General features: G+C 42.7%; 1 protein-coding gene and 1 long non-coding RNA gene across 5 annotated transcripts in view; both read left to right on the forward strand.

Annotated features, from left to right (window-relative positions):
• Positions 1 to 14,685, forward strand: part of LOC144500649 (MAGUK p55 subfamily member 2-like) — a 645,619-nt gene extending 630,934 nt beyond the window's left edge. For all 4 annotated transcript variants that reach the window (XM_078223925.1, XM_078223924.1, XM_078223928.1 and 1 more), the window contains 3 exons: positions 2,978 to 3,180; positions 5,403 to 5,531; positions 6,344 to 14,685. In XM_078223925.1, coding sequence (XP_078080051.1) covers positions 2,978 to 3,180; positions 5,403 to 5,531; positions 6,344 to 6,520 — 509 coding nt within the window. In that variant the 3' untranslated portion in view covers positions 6,521 to 14,685. The remainder of the gene's footprint in view (positions 1 to 2,977; positions 3,181 to 5,402; positions 5,532 to 6,343) is intronic.
• A 6,790-nt stretch (positions 14,686 to 21,475) lies between these two features.
• Positions 21,476 to 24,173, forward strand: part of LOC144500967 (uncharacterized) — a 40,276-nt gene continuing 37,578 nt past the window's right edge. The window contains exon 1 of the long non-coding RNA XR_013499020.1: positions 21,476 to 21,633. This is a non-coding gene — a long non-coding RNA (uncharacterized LOC144500967). The remainder of the gene's footprint in view (positions 21,634 to 24,173) is intronic.

Genomic DNA, 24,173 nt, shown 5'->3' on the forward strand with positions numbered 1-24,173 from the left:
TCAATTTAGCATGGCCAATGCACCTAACCTGCACATCTTTGGACTGTGAGAGGAAATTGGAGCACTTGGAGGAAACCCACGCCGACACGGGGAGAATATGCAAACGCCACACAGACAGTGACCCTAGGCCAGAATTGAACCAGATCCCTGGCTCTGAGAGGCAGCCGTGCTAACCACTGTGCCAATGCACCACCCACAACTGTTAATTCAACATTGCATCCAACTCCTGATATAATCTGCATTCTTTAGAGTTGCATTTCCTGGAACAATGACATTTCTGCCAGTAAGTATTGCTGTGATTCAGTCGGTTCTACCCTCCCCTCTGAGTCAGAAGGTTACGGATTTGAAGTCCCACTCCAGGAATTGAGCATAAAATTTGAGGCTGTGATTGTCGTGCTGTACGGAGGGAGTGTTACACTGTTGGAGACACCAACTTTTGGATGAGACATTGAACTGGGGTCCTGACACTCAGGCAGATGTAAAAGATCCCATGGCACTAGTTCTCCCCAGTGTTCTGATGTCCCATTAAGAACAGGGGATTGGGCCTGACTAGATTGGTTAACAAAGAGTCAGCATGAGCTCAATGGGCTGAATGACCTCCTTATGCGGTGCCTTTATGACTCTCTAACTCTAAAGCAGCAGGAGTTTTCTGAGTGTTAGGGATTAGAAATGCACTTCTCTTTGAGAATGCTGAGAGATTTTCACCTGCACTTTTACGCGAACCCTCAGAGCTATTTTGTCAAAGTCAACGTTTTCTACGGTGGTTCTCCGAGAGTTGATGGCAACCATCCCATCATACTGCCAGTGAGAAGGCGCAGGAGTGAGAGGAGTGCCAAGAAAGAAATAAACATAGTGATAGAAGATCTGGGATGCAGGTAGTGAATCAAAAATAAACAGATGCCATGTCAGCTTTCGTTGGAGGACGATAGTTATCCGGATTCTCTTTTTTGAATCACATCAGAGCCCCTATTTCAGGCCGTGAGCATTCAGCAGTACTTGCTTCTCGTTGACAGGGCTCATTTGTTGCCTCTGTGCTGGGAGTATAGGACTGCAGGACTTGACAATGTTAATGCAAGCCTCACTGGTCTCCCATATTGTACCCTCCCTAAACTAGAGGTCACCCCTGCTGCCCGGGTACTAACTCATAGAACCATAGAACCATAGAAAATTATAGCTCAGAAACAGGCCTTTTGGCCCTTCTTGTCTGTGCCGAACCATTCTTTGCCTAGTCCCACTGACCCGCACTTGGACCATATCCCTCCACAACCCTCTCATCCATGAACCCGTCCAAGTTTTTCTTAAATGTTAAAAGTGCATTTACCACTTTATCCGGCAGCGCATTCCACACTCCCACCACTCTCTGCGTGAAGAAGCCCCCCCTAATATTCCCTTTAAACTTTTCTCATTTCACCCTTAATCCATGCCCTCTGGTTTTGTTCTCCCCTAGCCTTAGCAGAAAAAGCCTGCTTGCATTCACTCTATCTATACTCATACCAAGTCCGGTTGACATATAGGGGTGAATTTTACCATCCCGCTCACCACGGGAATTGGAGCGGGCGAGGGGCGGACCATGGAAAGGTCCATTGATCCCGGGTGGGATTTTCTGGAGGCCAGAAAATCCCGGCTGTAATTTCTGTGCTTACTGACCAATAAATTAGATAGCGGTTGATTTTTTAAAAAGCAATTTCATCCACATCTTGGAATGCTAAGGGGCAATTTAGCGTGGCCAACCTTCAAATCTTTGGACATCAAAGGAGGTCTCCTGGAATTTTCCAGATGGCTTCCAGATTTCTGTGGGCAGTTCAGGTGTCTGAAGAAGGGCATCCAGGAGAAGGTCGGGGAGGATGCGTAGCACCTCCCTGCCTCTCTGGGTGCATGCCCAAACGTCCTCTCTGCCTGCCTGTATGGAGATAGAGCCATCGGCCACCTGGTAGAAGTGTTCCCCAACCTCCAACGGTGGCGGCCCAGTTGTTGAATTTATTTTTTAATTAAAATTTTAGGAAGCTGGAAAGAAGAAGCCTCCATGTTGAAGTGTCCTCTCATTTATTTATCTTCCATTGTGACCTGCTTTCAATATGGAAGGCCTCTGATGGGCTGCCCAACCACAAGAGCCCATCCACCATCTTGAGTTGCATGCAAACCTACCTTCTGGCCTTTAATCCCAGGGAAAATAACCAGGAAACTGTCCTGACTTCAGTTGGCTGCCATGAGAGAGAAATTCTAGCCCTGGGAGTAGAGCCTGAGCAGAGATGCTTGTTTGATTCTTAGACACCAGAGTGCTTCCAATGACATTGCAAGCCCTCTTTATGGAAAGCACGATGGTTGGCACTGCTGCCTCACAGCACCAGTGACCCAGGTTCGATTCCGGCCTCGGATGACTGTCTGTGTGGAGTTTGCACGTTCTCCCCATGTCTGCATGGGTTTCCTCCGGGTGCTCCGGTATCCCCCCACAGTCCGGGAATGTGCAGGTTCGGTTGATTGGCCATGATGTGCAGGGTTACAGGGATGGGGCTGAGGAGAAGAGCCTGGGTGGGATTGTTGTCGGAGGAGGCTTGATGGGCCAAATGACCTCCTTCTGCATTGTAAGGATTCTATGATGTATAAACACTCAGTGAGATGGTGAAGGACTTACAAATCACAGAACATGTCCATGGAAGAAATGCAAACAACCAAAAAAAGCAGGAATAACAGTCAAGAATCAAATGTTGAAAAACAGAAGTTAAATATGTAAAAAGGGAGAAGTTTCAAAAAAAAAGAAAAATTAGGTTAATATTGAGGTTTGGAGTTCCCCAGTGCCTCAGCCAAACAGTTTCAGATGCAAAGTTTGACCCACTTTTTCTCTCTAACACCTGCTAAAATGCCTATCACTCAGTTTCCAGTTCTGCTGACCTAATTCTGCTTTTGTTTCCAGTGGTTGAACTCTTAATTTTTTTTCTTTGATGTGCTTGAAGATTCTTGTTCTACCCTTTCGTTGTAGTCACCTCGCGAAAGCCAAAGGAGGACGAGAATGACGGACATATTTACGCCTTTGTGTCCCGTGCTGAAATGGAAAGTGACATCAGAGGCGGGCGGTATCTGGAGCACGGTGAATATGAAGGAAACCTTTATGGAACGAAGATTGATTCCATTCATGAGGTTGTTGAATGTGGAAAAATATGCATCCTGGATGCAAACCCACAGGTAGGGGAAGGATTGGACATCTACATAATTGGAACATTATTTTGCTATTACTACCAATTTGAAAATCTATTCATTTTAGATCGACTTCAGAAAGCTCCTTGCCTGAAATGCACATTTAAAAAGCTGCAGCCAGTGCCCCGTCGCCTCGAATAGGAAATCCATTCTGTGGGTGGTTATCATGAGATTGGAAAGCACACAAACAAGAATGAGGTTCAAATTTCAATGGTTTCCCTGTAGAGCAGCACAGTGGTCAGCACTGCTGCCTTATAGCTCCAGGGACCCGGGTTCGATTCCTGGCTTGGGTCAGTGTCAATGCGGAGTCTGCACATTCTCCCAGTGTCTGTGTGGGTTTCCTCCGGGTGTTCCACTACCCTCCTAGAGTCCAAAAGACGTGCTGGTGAGGTGCATTGGCCTTGCTAAATTCTTCCTCAGTGTACCCAAACAGGCGCCAGAGTGTGGCGACTCAGGGATTTTCACAGTAACTTCATTGCAGTGTTAATTAAGTCTACTTGTGACACTAATAAATGAACTTTAACTTTGCCAAGTAGAGAGGCCGCCCAATGTCCCAATTAACTCTGGCAGCCACCCTACTGGCCCAGCTGGGAGTGACTCTGAATCAGGCACCCAATGGCCTCCATGAAAAACCCCAGATGCCCTGCCCTTACCAACCACCCGTACCTCTGGGATTCTCTGCTCTAAAGGGTAGTGGAGGCTTGATCATTAGAAGTATTTAAAGTGGAGGTGGATAAATATTTGATAGATCGAGGAATAGAGGGCAATGGGGAAAAGGAGTTGAGGCCGGCATAGACCAACCAGATCGAATGGCGGGGGCAGGCTTGACGGGCCTGGTGGCCTACTCCTGCTTCCATTTCTAGTGTACCCCTTCTCACCGGGGCCTGCCTGGCTGGCCTCAGTGACCCCCGACTGCACTTATTGTGTGGTAAAGCACTCACCCACAATACTAGCCTTCCTCTCAATTTAACTATGCCCTGCCTTCCTTTTGCGAGAAACTTATTGAATATTTCTTTATTTGTGGAATGTTTATGGCGCTCACAAGCTCAGCATCAATTGCCCATCACTAATTGTCTTTAAGAAGATGCTGATGAGTCGCTTCCTTGAACACAAGTGAATGGGTTGCTCAGCTATTGCTGAGGGCTCTTAAGATGTTGCTGCTGGTCTGGACTCACACATTAGTGTGACCAGATATTTTACATGGCGACTAAATAGTTTCACAACAGATCCCAGCTTTTTATTGGAGATTTATTCAATTAAATTTAAATTCCCAAGCTATCCTAGTGAAATTTGAATATCTGTTCATTAGTACAGACCTCTGGATTATTAGTTAGAAATATAGAAACATAGAAAAACTACAGCACAAACAGGCCCTTCGGCCCACAAGTTGTGCCGAACACATCCCTACCTTCTAGACCTACCTATAACCCTCCATCCTCTTAATTCCCATGCACTCATCCAGGAGTCTCTTAAAAGACCCTATTGAGTTCGCCTCCACCACCACTGACGGCAGCCGATTCCACTCGCCCACCACCCTCTGTGTGAAAAACTTACCCCTAACATCTCCCCTGTACCTACCCCCCCAGCACCTTAAACCTGTGTCCTCTCGTAGCAGACATTTCCACCCTGGGAAAAAGCCTCTGAGAGTCCACCCGATCTATGCCTCTCAACATCTTATACGCCTCTATTAGGTCTCCTCTCATCCTTCGTCTCTCCAAGGAGAAAAGACCGAGCTCCCTCAGCCTATCCTCATAAGGCATGCCACTCAATCCAGGCAACATCCTTGTAAATCTCCTCTGCACCCTTTCAACCTTTTCCACGTCCTTCCTATAGTGAGGTGACCAGAACTGAGCACAGTACTCCAAGTTCTATAATATAACTGCGATGCTACTGCACCCCCAGATAAACTGACCTGTATTTGTGAAATTTGGAATGGGAAGGAGTGAGATCCGATTGCTCGGTCCCAACATTTTAACCCATCTTCTCCCAGCCCTTGAGCGATGGTGTTTTCAGGCAATGGTTGAAGTTAAGGGGTGGAATTTTTCCATCCCGCTCGCCACGGGATTCGTAGCGGGCAGGGATGGACCATGCAAATGTCTGTTGATCTTGGGTGGGATTTTTCGGTTTTGGGGCGAACACAACCGGAAAATCCCGCCCAAGGTCAGGATACAGAAGAAGAAAAGTGATCTTTGTGTCCTTGTCCTTTGTAGGCACTGAAGGTTCTGAGGACATCTGAATTCATGCCTTATGTGGTGTTCATTGAGGCTCCAGATTTGGACACACTACGGGCGATGCACAGGGCAGCAATTGAGGCAGGAGTTACAACAAAGCAATTAACTGTGAGTTAAATTTGTCTCAATTTAATCTCTCTCCACCCAACATCATCAAATCTCATTTAAATGACAATGAGCAGGATTTTCCATCCCCTCCCACTGGTGGGATCCTCTGGTCCTTCCCACCAAAGTCAACAGAGATTTGAATATCTCATCGCCACGGGGGAACCCACTGTGGCGGGGCTGGAAAACCCTGGCCAATATTTCTATTTTGTTTAGTAAAATGAAATGCAGGTAGACCTTTCAAGTGATGTTAGGATCTCTGTAAAGCCCAGTAGCTTCTAAAAAGAAATTCAAACTTCCAGTTAAGAGCTGAAAGGATGACATGACAAGATTTCACAATTTAAGACTTTCACTGTAACAAAAGATTTAAAGTACTGTTGACTAATAGCATCCTTTTGGGCAACTCTCAGAGTCCAAAGATGTGTAGATTAGGTAGATTAGCCATGCTAAATTATCCCTAGGGGTGGAATTTTCCTGTCCCGTCCACTGCAGAAATCATAGCAGGCGGGACAGAACCATTCAAAGGTCTGTTGACCTATGACAGGATTTTCCGGTCTTGGAGCACGAGCTCCCCCTTAGTGTCCAAAGATGTGCAGGTTAGATGCATTACCCAGAATAAATGCACATGGTTACAGGGATAGACTGGGGGGGTTGTGGGGGGAGGTGGCGATCTATGTGGGATTCTCTTTCAGAGAGTCAGGGCAGACTCGATGGGCCAAATGATCTCCGTCTGCACTGCACTGTGAAATATCTTGTGATCAGAGCACTTTTACCTTCCACAGTACATCAAGTAAATCTTTTATATTCCTTTCAAGGACACCGATCTGAAGAAAACGGTGGATGAGAGTTCCCGTATCCAGCGAGCATACAGCCACTACTTCGATCACACCATTATGAACGATAACCTGGACAAAGCCTTCCAAAAACTCAGAGCTGCTATGGAGAAACTCTGCACAGAGCCCCAATGGGTACCAGTGAGCTGGGTCTACTAACACTTTCCAAAGGATAGAGAAATATGGTTTACACCGAGCACCATTAACATTATAGAAAAAGTCCTTCAGAAGTGAAGAGACCTCCATCTTGACTGGTCGTAATTGGGGCAGCAGCTCATGGTGACAACAGTTGCATTATGTCAATCAGCAATGGAGGTGATCTAAAAAGGGTTTTAAAGGAAAGGATGGGGGAATGCTCTCCAGCTACCATCATTTTTATTTTATGAACAATACAGGGATCAGGCAAACGTCAGACTTTTGGGCAGCAGTGTCCAAAGTTCAATCACAAATTTTGCTGGATCCTCTTAAGTCCAATAAGTATCAAATAGAATCACAAGGAAAGTGAGATTTCACTTATTCTTTGTTGAATTTCACCAGGAAAATGAACAAATTGTTCCTTATAAAGGAAAGTAATAATGGGGTCATTTGTGTTGAAATTCAAAGCATTGACTCTTGCTGAAGTCTTTGAAACTGTTTAAATTCTTCTAAATAACCTCACAGTGATGAATCGGTAACAGTTTGAATTGAAACATAGGTGCAGGAGTAGGCTATTTGGCCCTTCAAGCCTGCACCACCATTCAATATGATCATGGCTGATCATGCACTTTCAGTATCCCACTCCCGCTTTCTCTCCATATCCCTTGATCCCTTTAGCCTCAAAGGCCACGTCCAGCTCCCTCTTCAACTTGAAGGATTATCAGCATTCTAACTTGAAATTATTATCCTTGCGAAAGTATTGGTTAAAATGTGGTTCCACTGTACCTATTTGCTCTTGGCTGCTGGGTACTGATACCTTGGGCTTCATGCAATAACTGCACACGATGTATACTTAAAACTGTGCAATATTCACACATGAAAGCTTATATGAATTTCATTCCTTTACTGCCTCCCGAGGCAATGAGCTATTATAAATATGTTAATGTCTCAATTAAATCATCAAGAAAGGATTTCGTACATTAACGTGTTCATGTGACAATACTGCATGGCATGGTTTCATCCTAGATTTTTCCCCGCTTGTGACAATGTGTTCATTCAATTGACATGACTTTATTGTTCTGTACTAGCAGTGGGAGTTTATTTTCCACAGCTCTTATTCTTTAGGACTTTTTCAGTCAGATTTGAACTAACATTTACGCGTAACAGGGCCCTCCACAGGACAGAATCTCTTTTCATTGGCTCACTTGGACTATATTTAAAAAAACAACTGGATAAATGTTCTAATTGAGCCTTCTTAGAATGGAGAGCTGTATTTCCGTTCACTGCTAAAACATGTAGGTTCTTCCCACCACTCCCAGACCCATCAATGATAGATTTTATGACTTTTTTAACACTTTCTAATTTAGATATAATTTGTGCTGTGTGGCTGTGCCTAAAATGAAATGATCAACTATCTATTGCCTTTGTGAATCTCCACTTCATGCTGAGATGATCTGGATTCGTGAGACATGAACCTTTCACCAACTGCAGCCTATTTACAGACGTTTTGAAGTTTTATTTCATACCATGGGTGCTTGCTGAAATCACAAGCCAAATCCTCGAGGTGGAAGGTCAGTCAAACCTTCCCCCTCTGCTCCCCAAGAAAATAAAACTGAAGTGAAATTGAGATATAACACTTACGAGTGAGAATACTCTGGCAAACGAACAAACGGAGCCTTGCCCTTACAAATAATCCACACGCACTTTTAAAAATACACATTTCACTTAGCATTAGTGATTTGTATATAATATTTCCACTGCAGTATCTTAATATTTGTACTAATATGTCCTGTTTATTTCATGAATCCATCTATATAAATGCTTCAGTTTATTTACATCAACGCCCCTTAAACTTCATACACACCAGTCAGTAGTCAATAAACAAATTCGATTATTTTTGCTGGAAAAGTTAATGTAAGTAGACAACCAAGAAAACCTTATTTGGACCTTGCGATTTTTTTTTTCCACCCAAATCACCCCGATGAATTTCACCCTGCGAGTAGGTGATTCATCTTATGTGAATGATGGATTGCAGAGAGTATTGCTCATACTTAAGTATCTAGACATTCTCTGTAGATTTTGTTTTATAATGTATTTCCAGTGCTAGCCAATTGTAAAAAGATATTGCTTCTAGTGATTAAAATCACACCCATCCTCGCTAGTTGTTCAGTTAATAAATTGAAGATCATTTTTAATAATAAATCCTGGGAAGGGATACTTTTAAAATGTTGTTTTTTATTGTATTTTTAACTTTGTAACAAATTTAAAAAAAAATCTCTATATATGTAACGTGAAGGAATTATCAATGTATAAAAGAATCAATTATAGATTTTACTTTGAATGAAACAGATGATTAGTATACAATTGCTGTAAATGTATGATTGTTGTAGGCTAAATTTAACAAAAACCAATATACGTATAATTTTGCAAAATCAATATGGGGCTTTGCCAAATCATGTTTTGCTGAATTGAAGAGTTGTAGATAAATAGAATTGTAAAAAATTGTGATCATTCTCAAGCAGTAATAATATGCTTCAAGGGTGTTAACTTCAGTTTAGTTCAGGAGGAGACAAAGTAAAGCCGTGACCTACAAGCTCCCGCATAGAAGGAAGTTGATTCAAGTCATACTTGATGTGGTGATTTTGGTCTTGCCTTTTTGACCGGCTCAGCTGTGGACCGTATGATTACTTTGTAACTTGCTTAACCACATACATTCCAAACTCACTGGGATTTTGTCAGGATTCACCCCAACCAAATGAACTGCGACAGTGTCTTCTAATCTCGCATACATTCCTGTGCTTCTCAAAAGTGGAGCAGAAAAAAAAAATGTCCTGGCGTCTCCCAGAACTATTAAATCTGAATGTTGGCGGTTTGGTGTGATGTAAACATGAGATTTCCTTTGCATGGTATTTTGATGCAAAATTGTACATGTATTCTTCATAAACATCTTTCTATTTCCATTGCAATTGGTGCGCATTGAATGTCTTCGGCTATAAATTGCGTTAAGAAAATCGAGCAAAATTTATTTTTTTTAAAGCCTCCCACTGTGTATAGGAGTTAGTTCATGTTTTAAATGACTGTTTTTGAGAGAGGGAAATTTGTTTCATTCATGTTTCCAAAATTCAATGGCTAGAATATTGGATGCCATGTGTCGATGTATATTCCAGAATTATTTTTCTCTTTTCCCTCGCCTCTGACCTTGTGTGATTCATAATCCCCCACCTTCCTTCTACCACCAGCAGTATTGTTGACCCCACCACTGGCTCCCAGTTGCCTAGTTCCTTGTCCAGCTTTAAGCCACTCTTTCTTTTCACCTTTGCCTCTTCTGGACAGAAACTTCTTGCAGCCTAGTTTTTTGATCTCACTTTGCATCCATCCTCCTCCTAATCCCTTCGCCACCTCAGCACCCCAATGACATGGACTTGGATGTTTTTCTATATAAGATGCACCTCAAAAAATTAAATTGTTGGGAAGTATTTGCTTAGAATAAACAGAACTCCCATTCAGAGTTTTCCATAATCTTGCAACCATGTTGAAGCACATATCCAAAAAATTCCCTGTGACTATAAATTAAGTTTGAGTGACCACATTTCCACTTGATCCTTTTAACCAGTTGGTTTTATGTAACAATTTGAAGCAGTTTGTATTTACAAATCTCCAGATCTATCTTAAAGTCCATGGTGGAACCACTTTAAGAAGACCATCTTGGAAACGGTGGTAAGAACAGAAAAGTTAATTCATTGATTATTGCTGATGTAGGCTTTTAGAATGTTGGCTTCTGCATCATCAAAAAACTCTCTCCCTTCAACAGAGGCACTGTAAGGCATTGATTGAATTTTCGTTCACATTGATAAGCAACTCCTGAATAAGGGACTTCCCAAGTCCCATTCAGACATTTCATAGAAACACAGAAGATAGGAGGCCATTTGGCCCTTCGAGCCTGCACCACCATTCATTACGATCATGGCTGATCATCCAACTCAATAGCCTAATCCTGCTTTTTCCCCACAACCTTTGATCCCATTCGCCCTCATCTCTCTATAAATCAATATGTAAGGTGCAGTCAACACTGCAGTTGTTAATTATCTCCATATGTAACAGCCAGAGTGAATTTTAAAGTATGTAATCGATTCTCTGCTGCCTTTTTCTGACTTTATTCACCAAATTGTTTTGCCGCCTCCATACGTTTCACACAGATTCTTCCAGAAGAATGATTTGATTTCCCTCAATTAACTGTGGTGTTCCGACCAAAGAATTTGAAAGTCTTGCAGTGTGGACCATCAAATTGATGACAGCTTTCTAAATACTGATGAGATGTATGAGGTGACTTTGGGGCCTGGCCCTTCTAACAGGAAACAGTGCTCAGAAAATCACTGGTCAACACCATAGATTCCCTATTGTACAGAAGGAGGCCCTTCAGCCTCCATCAAGTCTCCATCAACTCTCCAAAAGAACATCTTACCCAGGCCCACTCACCCTACCCTATCCCTGTAACTCCATGCAATTTACCATGGCCTGTCCACCTAACCTGCATATCTTTCCACTGTGGGAGGAAACCCAGTAAGAAGTCTCACAACACCAGGTTAAAGTCCAACAGGTTTATTTGGTAGCAAATACCATAAGCTTTCGGAGCGCTGCTCTTGCTACCAAATAAACCTGTTGGACTTTAACCTGGTGTTGTGTGACTTCTTACTGTGTTCACCCCAGTCCAACGCCGGCATCTCCACATCATGACTACTGAGGAAACCCACGCAGACATGTGGAGAAGTGCAAACTCCATACAGGCAGAACCCAGGTCTCTGGTGCTGTGAGGCAGCAGTGCTGACCACTGTTCCACCCAGTCGAAGATTCTCCATCAATTGAAATGAATGATTACACAGATGGCTCACCTGCAGTTTCCCAAACACATTCCTGAGGAACATGTATGCCTAGTAGCTATTATGTGTCAACCAATCCTTTCTGTATAGCCTATCAGATCACATGTCTATGATAAAAGCAAATAATGCGGATGCTGGAATCTGAAACAAAAACAGAAAATGCTGGAAAATCTCAGCAGGTCTGACAGCATCTGACGAAGGGTCAGATCGCATCTCTTTTAGCTCTCTTTTCTAGTTTGTCCAGAAGAGTACCCAACCTGAGCTTCCTCAATTCCTTAGTTAGTAATGGCAGCATGCAACCAGAGCATATAGACCATAACGTCCCAAGCGCAATTCCTGGTCTGTGTTGGTCAGAGTTGGGTTAATGATAGGGACACTAACATTAGCAACAGCCGATTGGTTAGGTAAAGAGAAATTTCCAAGCCAAGAGTCACCCTCCTGATGATTATCGAATGATCCAGATGAAAGTTGTGCTACCCAATTAGTCAAATAGCCATGCTTGAGCATATAAGACTGTCACAACAATGCAGTGCTGGGAGCAGCACTGCATGGTTAATGGTGCTGTCTTTCAGATGAGATGTTAAAACCAAGGTCCCAACTGCTTGCTCAGGTGGACGTGAAAGATGCCACAGCATTATTTGAAGAAGAGCAGGGAGTTATTCTGGGTGTCCTGAACACTTCCTAACTTTCAATTGGATTAACATTATCACATTGTGAAACGCATTCAGAAAGGTTGACAAAATATGGATTTAATGCTGACACAAGCAAAATAGCAGCAGAAGTAGGAATATAACATTTGTGAATGCACCTTACATTATAGCCTTTGCCCCTGTAGATAAGAGTCAATAGAAAAAAGGGTAGTACATTTCCTTCTCAATTATTACCACATTTAAAAAAAATCTCCTACATCATTCACAACATTCATTATTTTGCTGTTGTTCTTTCTTGTTTTACAAGCCATCTACCTTTGAGTTTGATTTTGTGTCTACAGAATGAGAATTTAATGAAGATGTTGAGAGAGTGTTGTGTTCTATCCATCCTTATCCAACAGTTTTTATCAAGGGCTAGACTGTTACACTGTGTCCCAGGATTGGACTGATCAACTGTCTGAACAGAGACCAGTCCCAAAATTATCAGTTAGCAGCTTGAGCAGCATTGCTTCCTGATGGCCAATTGCATGAACCTCTCTCATAATCATGGGGTTCATTTAATTTGGACGCCCAAAATATTCAAAACTTTCACATTGATAACTTTAAATTCAGATTTCTGAGCTGCAAAATGTCTGTGCTTTTCACTCAATCCTTCAGATGAATTCAGAGTAATCAATGAGTGACTGGTTGTTTTAACCAATGGTTCAGTGGTCTATATTCCAACTTCTGAATTTTGTTTTCAATGATGGGGATTCTGACATTTTGAACAATATAATTTCTAAAATGAGTCAGGTTGTGCTTCAAGATGTATTTCATAATCTTAAAGCTGCTCTCCATTAATAAGTTAATTAATAAATATTAATAAATTATATAATCCATTAAACCCATTAATAAATTAATAATTGAGTCAACATTTAGATATGTGACACAGCAGTAAGGCCCCCAATGAGCAGTGTGTGAGATAAGTAGAAAATTATATTTATTGGTCATGTTTTAAATGTGCACACAAATCATTAATGAATGTATCACCTACCGCAGTGAAGGTACAGGATGGTGCTGATACTTCATTGAGTTTTCATTTGTTGCACGAGATCTCGCAGCAGTTTAAGCATTTGCTGTTTTCAAGACTACATTTTGAAACATGAACATCGCAACACGCTCACAAGCATGTATCATGTATGCCATTGTTGTATGTCATTTGATACTGGCTATATCTGGAACATAAACAAATACAAAATTCTGAACCTTATCATGCACACTTGAAGCTTGGTATGAGTTACTTATGTACAAGACCAGTATATCTTTGTCCTTGCTGATTGCAACATCGGAATAAAATTGATCTGGGGTTTTTGGCTTGATTTCATAAAATGGCAAATAATTTCATTTCCTTTTCATAAATAATGTGTCACTTTCAACGTATAAAAGATATTCAAGTAAAGCCAAGTTAGATAGTTTGTCAGACGCATTTGAAAATAATTGGGAAGGCGACGGCCTAGTGGTATTATCGCTGGACTATTAATCCAGAAACTCAGCTAATGTTCTGGGGACCCCTCGGTTTGAATCCCACCACGGCAGATGATGGAATTTGAATTCAATATAAATATCTGGAATTAAGAATCTACTGATGACCATGAAACGATTGTCGAAATACCCGTCTGGTTCACTAATGTCCTTTAGGGGACAAAATCTGCTGCCTTACCCGGTATGACTCCAAAGCCACAGCAATGTGGATGACTCTCAACTGCCCTCGGGTAACTAGGGATGGGCAACTCCAATGATCGAATAATAAAAAAAATAATTGTCACCATTTATTTTACTTTGCCTAAAGCTATGATTTAATTTATCTTTGGCTAAAAGCAATTTAGAGTTTAAAAATGATTTTAAAATAGAAATTTGAGAAGTGTATTCCTGGTTACTTTTTTTTAATCATACACAACAATTGTATACTATCTTTCAGCTTCCTTTAAAAACTTTTTGCCTGTTCCAAAGTAATGGAGAACTTTCTGTATGATGGTGCACATTGAGATTATTTGTATTCTGGTCTAGATTTTATCTTTACAAACAGAAGTAAGTCAAAATATTTTTCTTAGTAGCAACAGGAAGTAATTTGTCTTATAACGCAAGTAATTCGATGCATGTTTAGTTAATACTGTGGTTACTTTTTGTATTCATGTCTCAAACAAATTGTGAACAGTATTTTTGGTTGTAGCTTTTTCTAACTTAAGTAAATTGGTCAAACCTTTACATTGTACGAATGACGAGGCATATTGTGTGTGAATATACAATATTATACCCTATTAATGGTAAGTAATGTCACTTGCTGTGCTCGCTAAGCAATAGTTTATCTTTCTTCAAAACAAAATGAAAATCCACGTTGTCTGTAAAGTTACTGTTGTTCTTTATCTATAATCAGTTTTCCCATATTTTTGGATTATCTATTGAATGATCACTGTTTAAACTGCAATATTACTGTCGTAATGCAATACTTCTCTGATATTCCCAGGTCTATTCATGTGTTATGTACTGGAGTTGAAGTAGATTTAATTGGTTTATTAATAAAGTCGACAGAGTTTCACTGTTGTACAGAAGGGCCATTATATTGTTCTTACTTTGTGAAATATTTGTGCATTTCTAATTTTAAAATAATTAAAAAAAACAAATTATTGCCAAAAATTGTGTGTTTAAGTCAGTTGTTCTGTCATTATTAGTTGGTACTTGTGTAGGAAACGGGATACTGACAGCTGGATGTCTTCCAGTATCCCCATCACTGGTAATTGGAGTGTGGGAGGTTTACGATGGGAGGTATTTCAGCTGAATCACATCCTGTGATCACCTGATGTTCATACACTTCAACATTACTGATAGGGAGCCCTGACCATTTTCCCTTCACAAACCCAGGCACAGGGCTACTAATTGGATTGCATTTCCCAAACCCTGGCTAAGACTACTGGACTCAGTGGGCCCGATTTTACCATCAAGTTGTGCCTGTTTTCAGGCACGAAAACTTAGTAAAGTTGGGCATGAGGCAAGTAGCGCGATCCACGCCCACCTCCTTGTCCATTCCCCCTTTACCAAGGGCCTAAAATGGCCACCATTGGCACCGCACCCGAAATGGGTGCAACATCAATTTAAATATATTTGTATGGCTCAGATGGCTCTCTGGTGGGGGAGTGGGGGGAGAGGAAGGCAGGTCAGATGGCTCTCTGGTGGGGGGGAGGGAGGCGGGTCAGATTGCTCTCTGGTGGGGGGGAGGGAGGTGGGTCAGCTGGTTCTCTGGTGGGGGGGGAGGGAGGTGGGTCAGCTGGCTCTCTGGTGGGGGGCAAGGGAGGCGGGTCAGATGGCTCTCTGGTGGGGGGGGAGAGAGGGGGTCACATGACTTTCTGGTGGGGGAGCAGGAACTGGGGGGGGCAGGGGCACGGGGGCAGGAGGTCCACTGCCACTCTGCATGTGATCGGTGGGGAGGAAGGGGGGCTCCACTGCCACTCTGTGTGTGATCGGTGGGGGGGAAGGGGGACAGGGAGCCGCGATCGGTCTAGGTAGCTGGGGGGGTGGGTGGATAAGGGGGACAGTAATGTTGTGGGGGTGGGGCAATGTCTGTGTGGGCCAGGGAAGGCATCATTGGCAGGGGAGCACTTTTCTATTTTTTGTTACTGCGCATGCGCAGTTGAAGGCTCCGATCGGAGCTGCAGTGTTTCGGGCGCGATAAGCCCCGCCCACAGGCTTCTGCAGCACGATTCGGAATTGCTGATATTTTTTCAGGCAGTGTGTGTATGGGGGCGCCGGAGAATGGGTCTAAAAGTCGGATCTGAAACACTCCCAGTTTCAAGTCCGCCCACCACTTAGAATCAAAATGGTAAAATAGGGCCCAGTATTTTGACTTTATTTAAGAAAGATCCAGCCTGTTTTCAGTGGCAGGAAAAATGTTTAACATCCTTCAGCCACCATTTCCAATGCAGTGCCCAACTGTTCCACCCTTTGCTGAAGCAGAAACTTGCGCTTGTTTCCTGACAAAGAAAATGGCCTGGATTTTGCTGGAGCCATGACAGCGAAACTGGCCATAATTTCCATTGTCATTCCAGCAAATCTAGAAGTTTCTATTTGAGGGACTGGAGTCATAGAATCCTACAATGCAGAAGGAGGCCATTCAACCCATCGAGTCTACACTGACCAGAATCCCACCCAGGCCCTATCCCCATAACCTCATGCATTTACCCTTGGTAGTCCCCCTGACATTAAGGGGCAATTTAGCATAACAAATCCACCTAACCCACACATCTTTGGAGTGTGGGAGGAAACCGGAGCACCCGGAGAAAACCCATGCAAGACACAGAGAGAATGTGCAAACTTCACACAGACAGTGACCCAAACCTTCTTCTAAGGTTGTGTAGTAAAGGTTCCCTCAGACTGCAATATCCTTGCAATCACAGAAATATAGGAGTCAATGGCCGAGTGGTATTATTGTTGGACTATTAATCAAGAAACTCAGTTAATATTCTGGGGACCTGGGTTCGAATCCCACCACGGCAGATGGTGGAATTCCTATTCAATAAAAAATATCTGGAATTAAGGATCTACTGATGACCATGAAACCAATGTCGATTGTCAGGAAAAACCCATCTGGTTCACTAATATCCTTTCGGGAAGGAAATCTGCCGTCCTTTCCTGGTCTGGCCTACATGTGACTCCAGAGCCATAGCAATGTGGTTGACTCTCAATCCCCTCTGAGCAAGGGAAACTAGGGACGGGCAATAAATGCTGGTCAGTCTGCAAGGCTCATGTTACACGAATGAATAAAAATAACTTATAGGAGCAGGAATTGGTCCTTCAAATCTGCCCCGCCATTCATTGTGATCATAATGAGGAGATGCCACTGTTGTACTGAATTGGGCACAGTAAGAAGTCTTACAGCACCAGGTTAAAGTCCAACAGGTCCAAGAGCTATATCTAACTCCTCCTTAAAAGTATATAATGTTTGGCCTCAACTGCTTTCTGTGGTTGCGAATTCCACAGACTTACCAATCTCTGGGTGAAGACATTTCTCTTCAGTCCCAAAAGGTTTACCCCGTATCCTTCGACTATGACCCCTGGTTCTGGACACCTCCATCATCAGGAACATCCTTCCTGTATCGAGTGCAGCTCCATTTCTGCTCATCTTGCTGCCGCCCCTGTTCACCATGTTGGCTGTGTTCGGAGGGATTCTCGGCCTGGTCGCACGCCCGGTGATGCTCAGCCTGTGGGCCCAGCTCAACAGCAACAGCTTTAACCCAGTGTTTAACGCACTGCCGCTTCTCTTCCAGGAATGCCTACCCTGAAGAAGCAAGGCCTCCACATTGGAGTTTGGCACCGTGGAGTCGGTGATTGGATTTGGTGTCATGCCTGCTGTGATTCCAATCACAGTCGCCTGGTTTCTGTCTCACATCGAGAGCTACAAGGAGCGGGAGTGAAGGAATGTCTGCAGCCTGGAAGCAGTGACCGAGAAACTAAACATCTCAAACTTTAACACTTCTTTCTCTCCCTGACTTGCATTTCTGGAGATCAATATTCCAAACTTGCCTTCAGTTGCCTATCTCTCTCACAACCATTCTTTACTGCAATGTTAAATATTAGAGATATAACTGATGTCAGTTGCAATATACCTTGTCTCATCCTGTTAGAATTTTATAGATTTCTATGAGACCCCCCTCATTCTTCTAAACTCCAGCGAATACAATCCTAACGGACTCAATCTCTTCTCATACATCAGTCCCACCATCCCAGGAATCAGTCGGTAAATCTTCTCTGCACTCCCACTATGGCAAGAACATCCTTCCTCAGATAATGAGGTCAAAACTACACATAATATTCCAGGTGCGGCTTCAGCAAGGTCTTGTATAATTGCATCAGAACATCCCTGCTCCTGTACTCATAAAAGCCAGCACACAATTTGCCTCCTTTCCTGCCTGCTACACCTGCATGCTTACCGTCAGCTACTGATGTACGAGGACACCCAGGTCTTATCGCACATTCCCTTCTCTTAAGTCAGCAATTGAGCTGACCAGCAAATGGGAGGCTGACAGTTCAGGGCCACTGGGCATGTGCAGAGGCCTGCTGGGTTCAGCCTCCTGGGTGGGAATAGGCCCTGCCCACTGAAACCTAATGATATTCACGCTGGTGGCCTCTGCAGTGCAAAGAGTGTGGGAGATTCTAGTGTGAACTCCCGCTGAAAAAAACAGCGTGAATTACTCAGTTTTCCTGCAAAATTAAGACTTAGAATTTTGGTGGGAGAATTCTGCCAGTGGATTGTGAATTACAGATATTAAACAAGTCCAGCAGCTTCAATACTTCTAGGTTGTTTATCACAACATATTGATGATTGAGGCCTTTGTGGAAGAGTTTAACTCATTCAGATTTTTTTCCCTTACCTTTTGATTTAAAGTTAAGAGTTAACGCTGAAGTTAAAGAGTTAAAGTATTGCAACTGTTGTGAGTTTGAGTTCTGGTATTAAAGTGTTGAATAAAGAAATTGTGCTTAAATATTTAAAGCCGACTTAGTGTCCTTATTCGCTATTAGAGATTGAAACACATAGGCTTGGACAATACTGTCTTCATGTGTTTGCTACCAAAATGGATAATCTCACATTTATCCACATTATGCTGCATTTGTGCTGCATTTGCCCACTCACTCAACTTGTCCAGATCACACTGAAACATCTCTGCATCCTCCTCGCAACTCATCCTCCCACCCAGTTTTGTGTCATCTGCAAATTGTGAGATGTTACACTTGGTTCCCCCTTTGAAATCATTATTTTATATTGTGAATAGCTGGAGTCCTAGCACCGATCCCTGTGGTACCCCTCTAGTCACTGCCTGTCATTAAGAAAGTGACCTATTTATTCACACAACACACGCAGGGAATAGAAACAGGAAGAGGCAAACAGGCCCTTCAAGACTGCCTCACCATTCGATCATGGCTGATCTATGCTGGCCTTAACTCCTATTCCTACTCTTTGTTTCCTGTCTGCCAACTAGTTTTCTACCCATTTCAATACACTATCCTGAATCCCATGCATTTTAATTTTACACACTAATCTCTTCTGTGGGACTTTGTCGAAAGCCTTCTGAAAGTCCAAATAAATCCCATCCACTGGCTCCCCCTCATCAAGTCTATTAGTTGCATCCTCGAAGAATTCCAGTAGATTTGTCAAGCATGATTTTCCTTTCAAAAATCCATGCTAACTCTGTCCAATCCTGACGCAGTTTTCCAAGTACCCTGCTCTTAAACCTTTTATAATGGACTCTAGCATTTTCCCCACTACCGATGTCAGGCTGACTGGTCTATAATTCCTTGTTTTCCCTATACCTCATCTTTTAGATAACAGTGTTACATTATCTCCCTTCCAATCCATAGGAACTGTTCCAAAGTCTATAGAGTCTTGGACGTTGACTACCAATGCATCCATTATTTCTAGGGCCACTTTCTTAAGTTATCTGGGATGTAGATTATCAGGCTTTGGGGATTTATGAGCCTTCAATCCCATCAATTTCCTCAATACCACTTTCCTACTAATACTAATTTCCTTAAGTTCCTCCCTCTTACGAAACCTTGTGTTCCCCAACATTTCTGATGTGTTATTTGTGTCCTTTGTGAAGACAGAACCAAAGTATGTACTTACTTGGTCAGCCATTTCTTTGTTCCCCATTATAAATTCCCCTATTTCTGACTGTAAGGGACCTACATTTGTCTTCATCAATCTTTTCATTTCACAAACCTGTAGTAACTTTTACAGTCAGTTCCCCACAAGCTTACTCTCAAACCCTATTTTCTCCTTCTTATTCAATCCCTTAATCCTCCTTTGCTGAATTTGAAACTGCTCCCAATCCTCAGGTCTGTTTGTTTTTCTGGCCAATTCAGATGCCTCTTCCTTGGATCGAATACCACCTGTAATTTCCCTTGTAAAACATGGTTTGGCCACCTTTCTAGTTTAAGTTTGCATCAGACAGGAATAAACAATTCCTGCTGTTCACCCATGTGCTCTACAAATGTCTGCCATTGCCTATCCATCTTCATCCCTTTAAGAAATATTTCCAAATCCATCATGGCCATCTTGCACCTCATACCATTGTAGCCTCCTTTATTAAGATTCAGGACCTCATCTCAGAACCAACTACGTCACTCTCCACCTTGGTGAAAAATTCTATGATGTTATGATCAATCATCCCCAAGATGATTGCCAATTATTCCTTTCTCATTACACAATATCCAGTCTTGAATGACCTGTTCTCCAATTGGTTCCTCAACACATTGGTGCAGAAAACTATCCCGTATACACCCCAGGAATTCTTCCTTTATGTATTGTGACTAATTTGATTTTCCCGGTCTATATGCAGATTGAAGTCACCCATAATTTCAGATGTTCCTTTATCACGTGCATCTATGCGTCATGAACTAAGAGGAACTTCCCACTTGAGCTCTGTTGGACTTGTGGTAAAAATCCTTTTTAAATGCTATTTGAATCAGGTGTTGCTGAGTTTTTAAACATATACAATGCCAGGGACCTGGGTTCGATTCCCGGCTTGGGGCACTGTCTGTGCAAAGTCTGCATGTTCTTCCCGTGTCTGCGTGGGTTTCCTCTGGGAGCTCAGGTTTCCTCCCACAGCCCAAAGGTGTGTTGGTGAGGTGCATTGGCCATGCTAAATTCTCCCTCAGTGTACCTGAACAGGCGCTGAGGTGTGGCGCCCAGGGGTTTTTCACAGTAACTTCATTGCTGTGTTAATGTAAGCTGACCTGTAACACCAATAAATAAACTTTAACTTTAAACATTAAAATCTTTAAAAACTTTAAAACCCCACCCCATAGTGCTCCCACAATGCCCTGCCCTTGCAATGCCCCCCTGGCACATGTTGGCACTGTCAGGTCGACAAATTGACCTGATGCTGTACCAACCTGTGGCTAACCTGTGCCATCTCCCCCCTCGCTAACGTGAATATTCAGTAAGGGAGAATTGTGTGGTGGGGGGAGGGGGGTGGGCTGGGTAATCATATCAAAGTTTATTTAAATCCATTCAAATGAAGTTCTCACCCTTTGTGGGCATGACATCACTTGCGACGGGCATGGAAAATCAGGAAACACAAGCTCTCCAAAGAAAATCACATTTCCTGATTCTCTCCAGATTTTCCAATGCTTTGCCGTTCTCTCTGATGGCTTAAAATTTCCCCCAATATTTGTGAAAGATCAAAGTCTCCACAAGTTAAAAATTTGCATTTTTAGGAACTCTAATTGACAGTTTAGCAATATCAATGCATGACTATATCTGAAAAGTTACACTGAAATTGATTTTGATGTTTTTAACTTCCTAGTTTTGCATGTGAGAACACTTTATTCTGATTGGTTCCCGACCTGTTTACTGAGGTCACTGTTGTTCCATATTAAATGATTTGCTTGAATCGGAGCCAGATTGACATTGCTGCCGGCAGGGGAAAACCAGCATTACACCTGGAAACAAAAACAGCTGTGGAGTGGAGTAGGAAGATAAAAACTGGCAGATAGAGACAATAAAGAACATCGACAACGGCAGAGAAAAGAGGGGAACACGATGACAGCATGAAGGAACAAAGAGAAGATAGCAATTGAGGTGAGTGATGTTAAAAATCAAAGTGAGTGATTAGAAAAGTTTTGATAGTTGGGGGAAGAGGGAAACCATAACTTCTGAAATTCACAGGCTGTGGGAAAATAAGTGTGCTAACAAAATTACTGCAATAATCGCCAAATTTGGCATTAATGCCCTAATCTTGATTGATTTAGAACAGTTAAAGTATCGTGCTTCACCATATCTATAGCAACAAATTACCTTCTGCTGGCACATGTTTGCTCTGCACTTCTCCTTTCCAACTTCATTTTTCACATAAGCTCAAACTTTTACTTCTGTGTTTTCAACTTCGAAGTCTCCACTTTGTTGTGTAATCCATCCCTCTCCGTTACCGTTCGGGCACAACAAATGTTCAAAGAGTGGATTTGGCTGGTTAAACCAAGGTGTCAGATTCTGTCATGAGATATTAACATGACCAGTTTCCAAACTGCTTAGTGTTGCCAAATGTCAGTGTTGGGGACACACATGGACTGCCTACATGGCAGCGCAGGTCAGTCCAGTCTTTCTGCAGTTGCCACAGATTCTCCTGGCCCATCTTCTCATTCAAAATTTGGACAGATATTCTTTCAGTTTAGATAAAAACCTGTACTATCATGAGCATTTTAAAGGTTATCAAGGTAAATATTACCTGCAGCTTGTAGCTCATTGTAAATCAAAACATTTCCACGTTTATAGAACTGAAGACAGCAGATTGTAATTTTCATTCCTGGGAAGGGGTTCTGCTGATCATGGAGACAGTCTTTGGGATGTGTGGATCCATCCCTAAAACTATGGGTCAATTTTAAACTCCCTCCCATTCTGTCCAGCTGGTGGAAATCAGACCGGGTGCAATTAGAATGGATTCGGGGATGATATGTGTAATTCCTTTGCAATGTAGTTGACTGCAATTTTAAATTACAGGTGATAAGGATACTTTCAAGCTCTGGGACTAGGTAGATGGACTGGCATGGTTTTTTCTGTTATTTAGGTTCCTAATCTGCTTCACCCTGGTGAACAATGCATCAGTTATTTGCTGAATACCTGTAGTTAAATATATGGACATGGTGGTAGAAAGTAAGAATGTCGGCTGCTCCTGCTCTCACTGCAGGTCACGCTAACTTACCAACAATATTGATCATTGCTCCTTCCTTTCGATCACCGCTCCATCACCACTCACTGCTCCTTCCAGCCATCACTGCACCCACCCCCATTGTTGTTCCGCAACCTATTAATTGCCATTCAGGCGAAGCGATTGTTCAAAGAATGGGTTTGTGTGTTTAGGTTAGGGTATCAGATTCTCTGCTGACAAGTTACATCATTATTGTCATTTTCCAAACAGTTTAATATTGCTGGTGTGTAGGGATTGTTGCCATTTTATCTTCATCAATATACAGATCCAAAGCTCAACATTGGCAGTAATCTTATTCCTTAAGATTTTTGTAATAAATAGATAGAAGATAGATAGAACAGTACAGCACAGTACAAGACCTTCGGTCCTCGATGTTGTGCCGAGCTTTGTCCGAAACCAAGACCAAGCTATCCCACTCCCTATCATTCTGGTGTGCTCCATGTGCCTATCCAATAACCGCTTGAAAGTTTCTAAAGCGTCCGACTCCACTATCAAAGCAGGCAATCTATTCCACACCCCAACCACTCTCTGAGTAAAGAACCTTCCTCGGACATCCTTCCTGTATCTCCCACCATGAACCTTATAGTTATGCCCCCTAGTAATAGCTACATCCACCCGAGGAAATAGTCTCTGAACATCCACTCTATCTATCCCCCTCATCATCTTATAAACCTCTATTAAGTCGCCTCTCATCCTCCTCCGTTGTAAAGAGAAAAGCCCTAGCTCCCTCAACCTTTCCTCATAAGACCTACCCTCTAAACCAGGCAGCATTCTGGTAAATCTCCTTTGCACTCTTTCCAATGCTTCCACATCCTTCTTAGAGTGTGGTGACCAGACTGCACACAATATCCCAAATGTGGTCTCACCAAGGTCCTGTACAGTTGCAGCATAACCCCACGGCTCTTAAACTCAAACCCCTTGTTAATAAATGCTAACACACTATAGGCTTTCTTCATGGCTCTATCCACTTGAGTGGCAACCTTCAGAGATCTGTGGATATGAACCCTGTTGTACCTGTTAATTCTCAGATACTTTCAACCAGTTTACTTACTCCAAGGTTTTACCCCGGTGCCCTTATTTGCAAGGTGGACAAAGGACAAACACAAGTAAAGGTTCAACAAGTTTATTAATAATAACACTATTAACCCTTAAATTACCCACATAAAACAAGAGGATACCCCAGATTCAAGTATACTACCCGTAAAGATGGTTTGGTTAAACTGCAGGCCCGATTCTCTGAGTCCCTCTGGTCTGTCGTCATGAAGGTGAGTCTCGATGGCAGCTTCTTCCTTCTCTGGTCAGTCTTCCGAATGGTCACAACTGCCTCCCTCGTCGAGTCTGCGCTGCAGTGTGCCTCTGAGTGTGTCCCTTTATCCCCAGCCTGCTTGCCTTTCCAGAAACTTCTCTGGCTTCCGGC

This window comes from Mustelus asterias, chromosome 11 (assembly GCF_964213995.1).
Source record: "Mustelus asterias chromosome 11, sMusAst1.hap1.1, whole genome shotgun sequence".
NCBI lineage: Eukaryota > Metazoa > Chordata > Chondrichthyes > Carcharhiniformes > Triakidae > Mustelus > Mustelus asterias.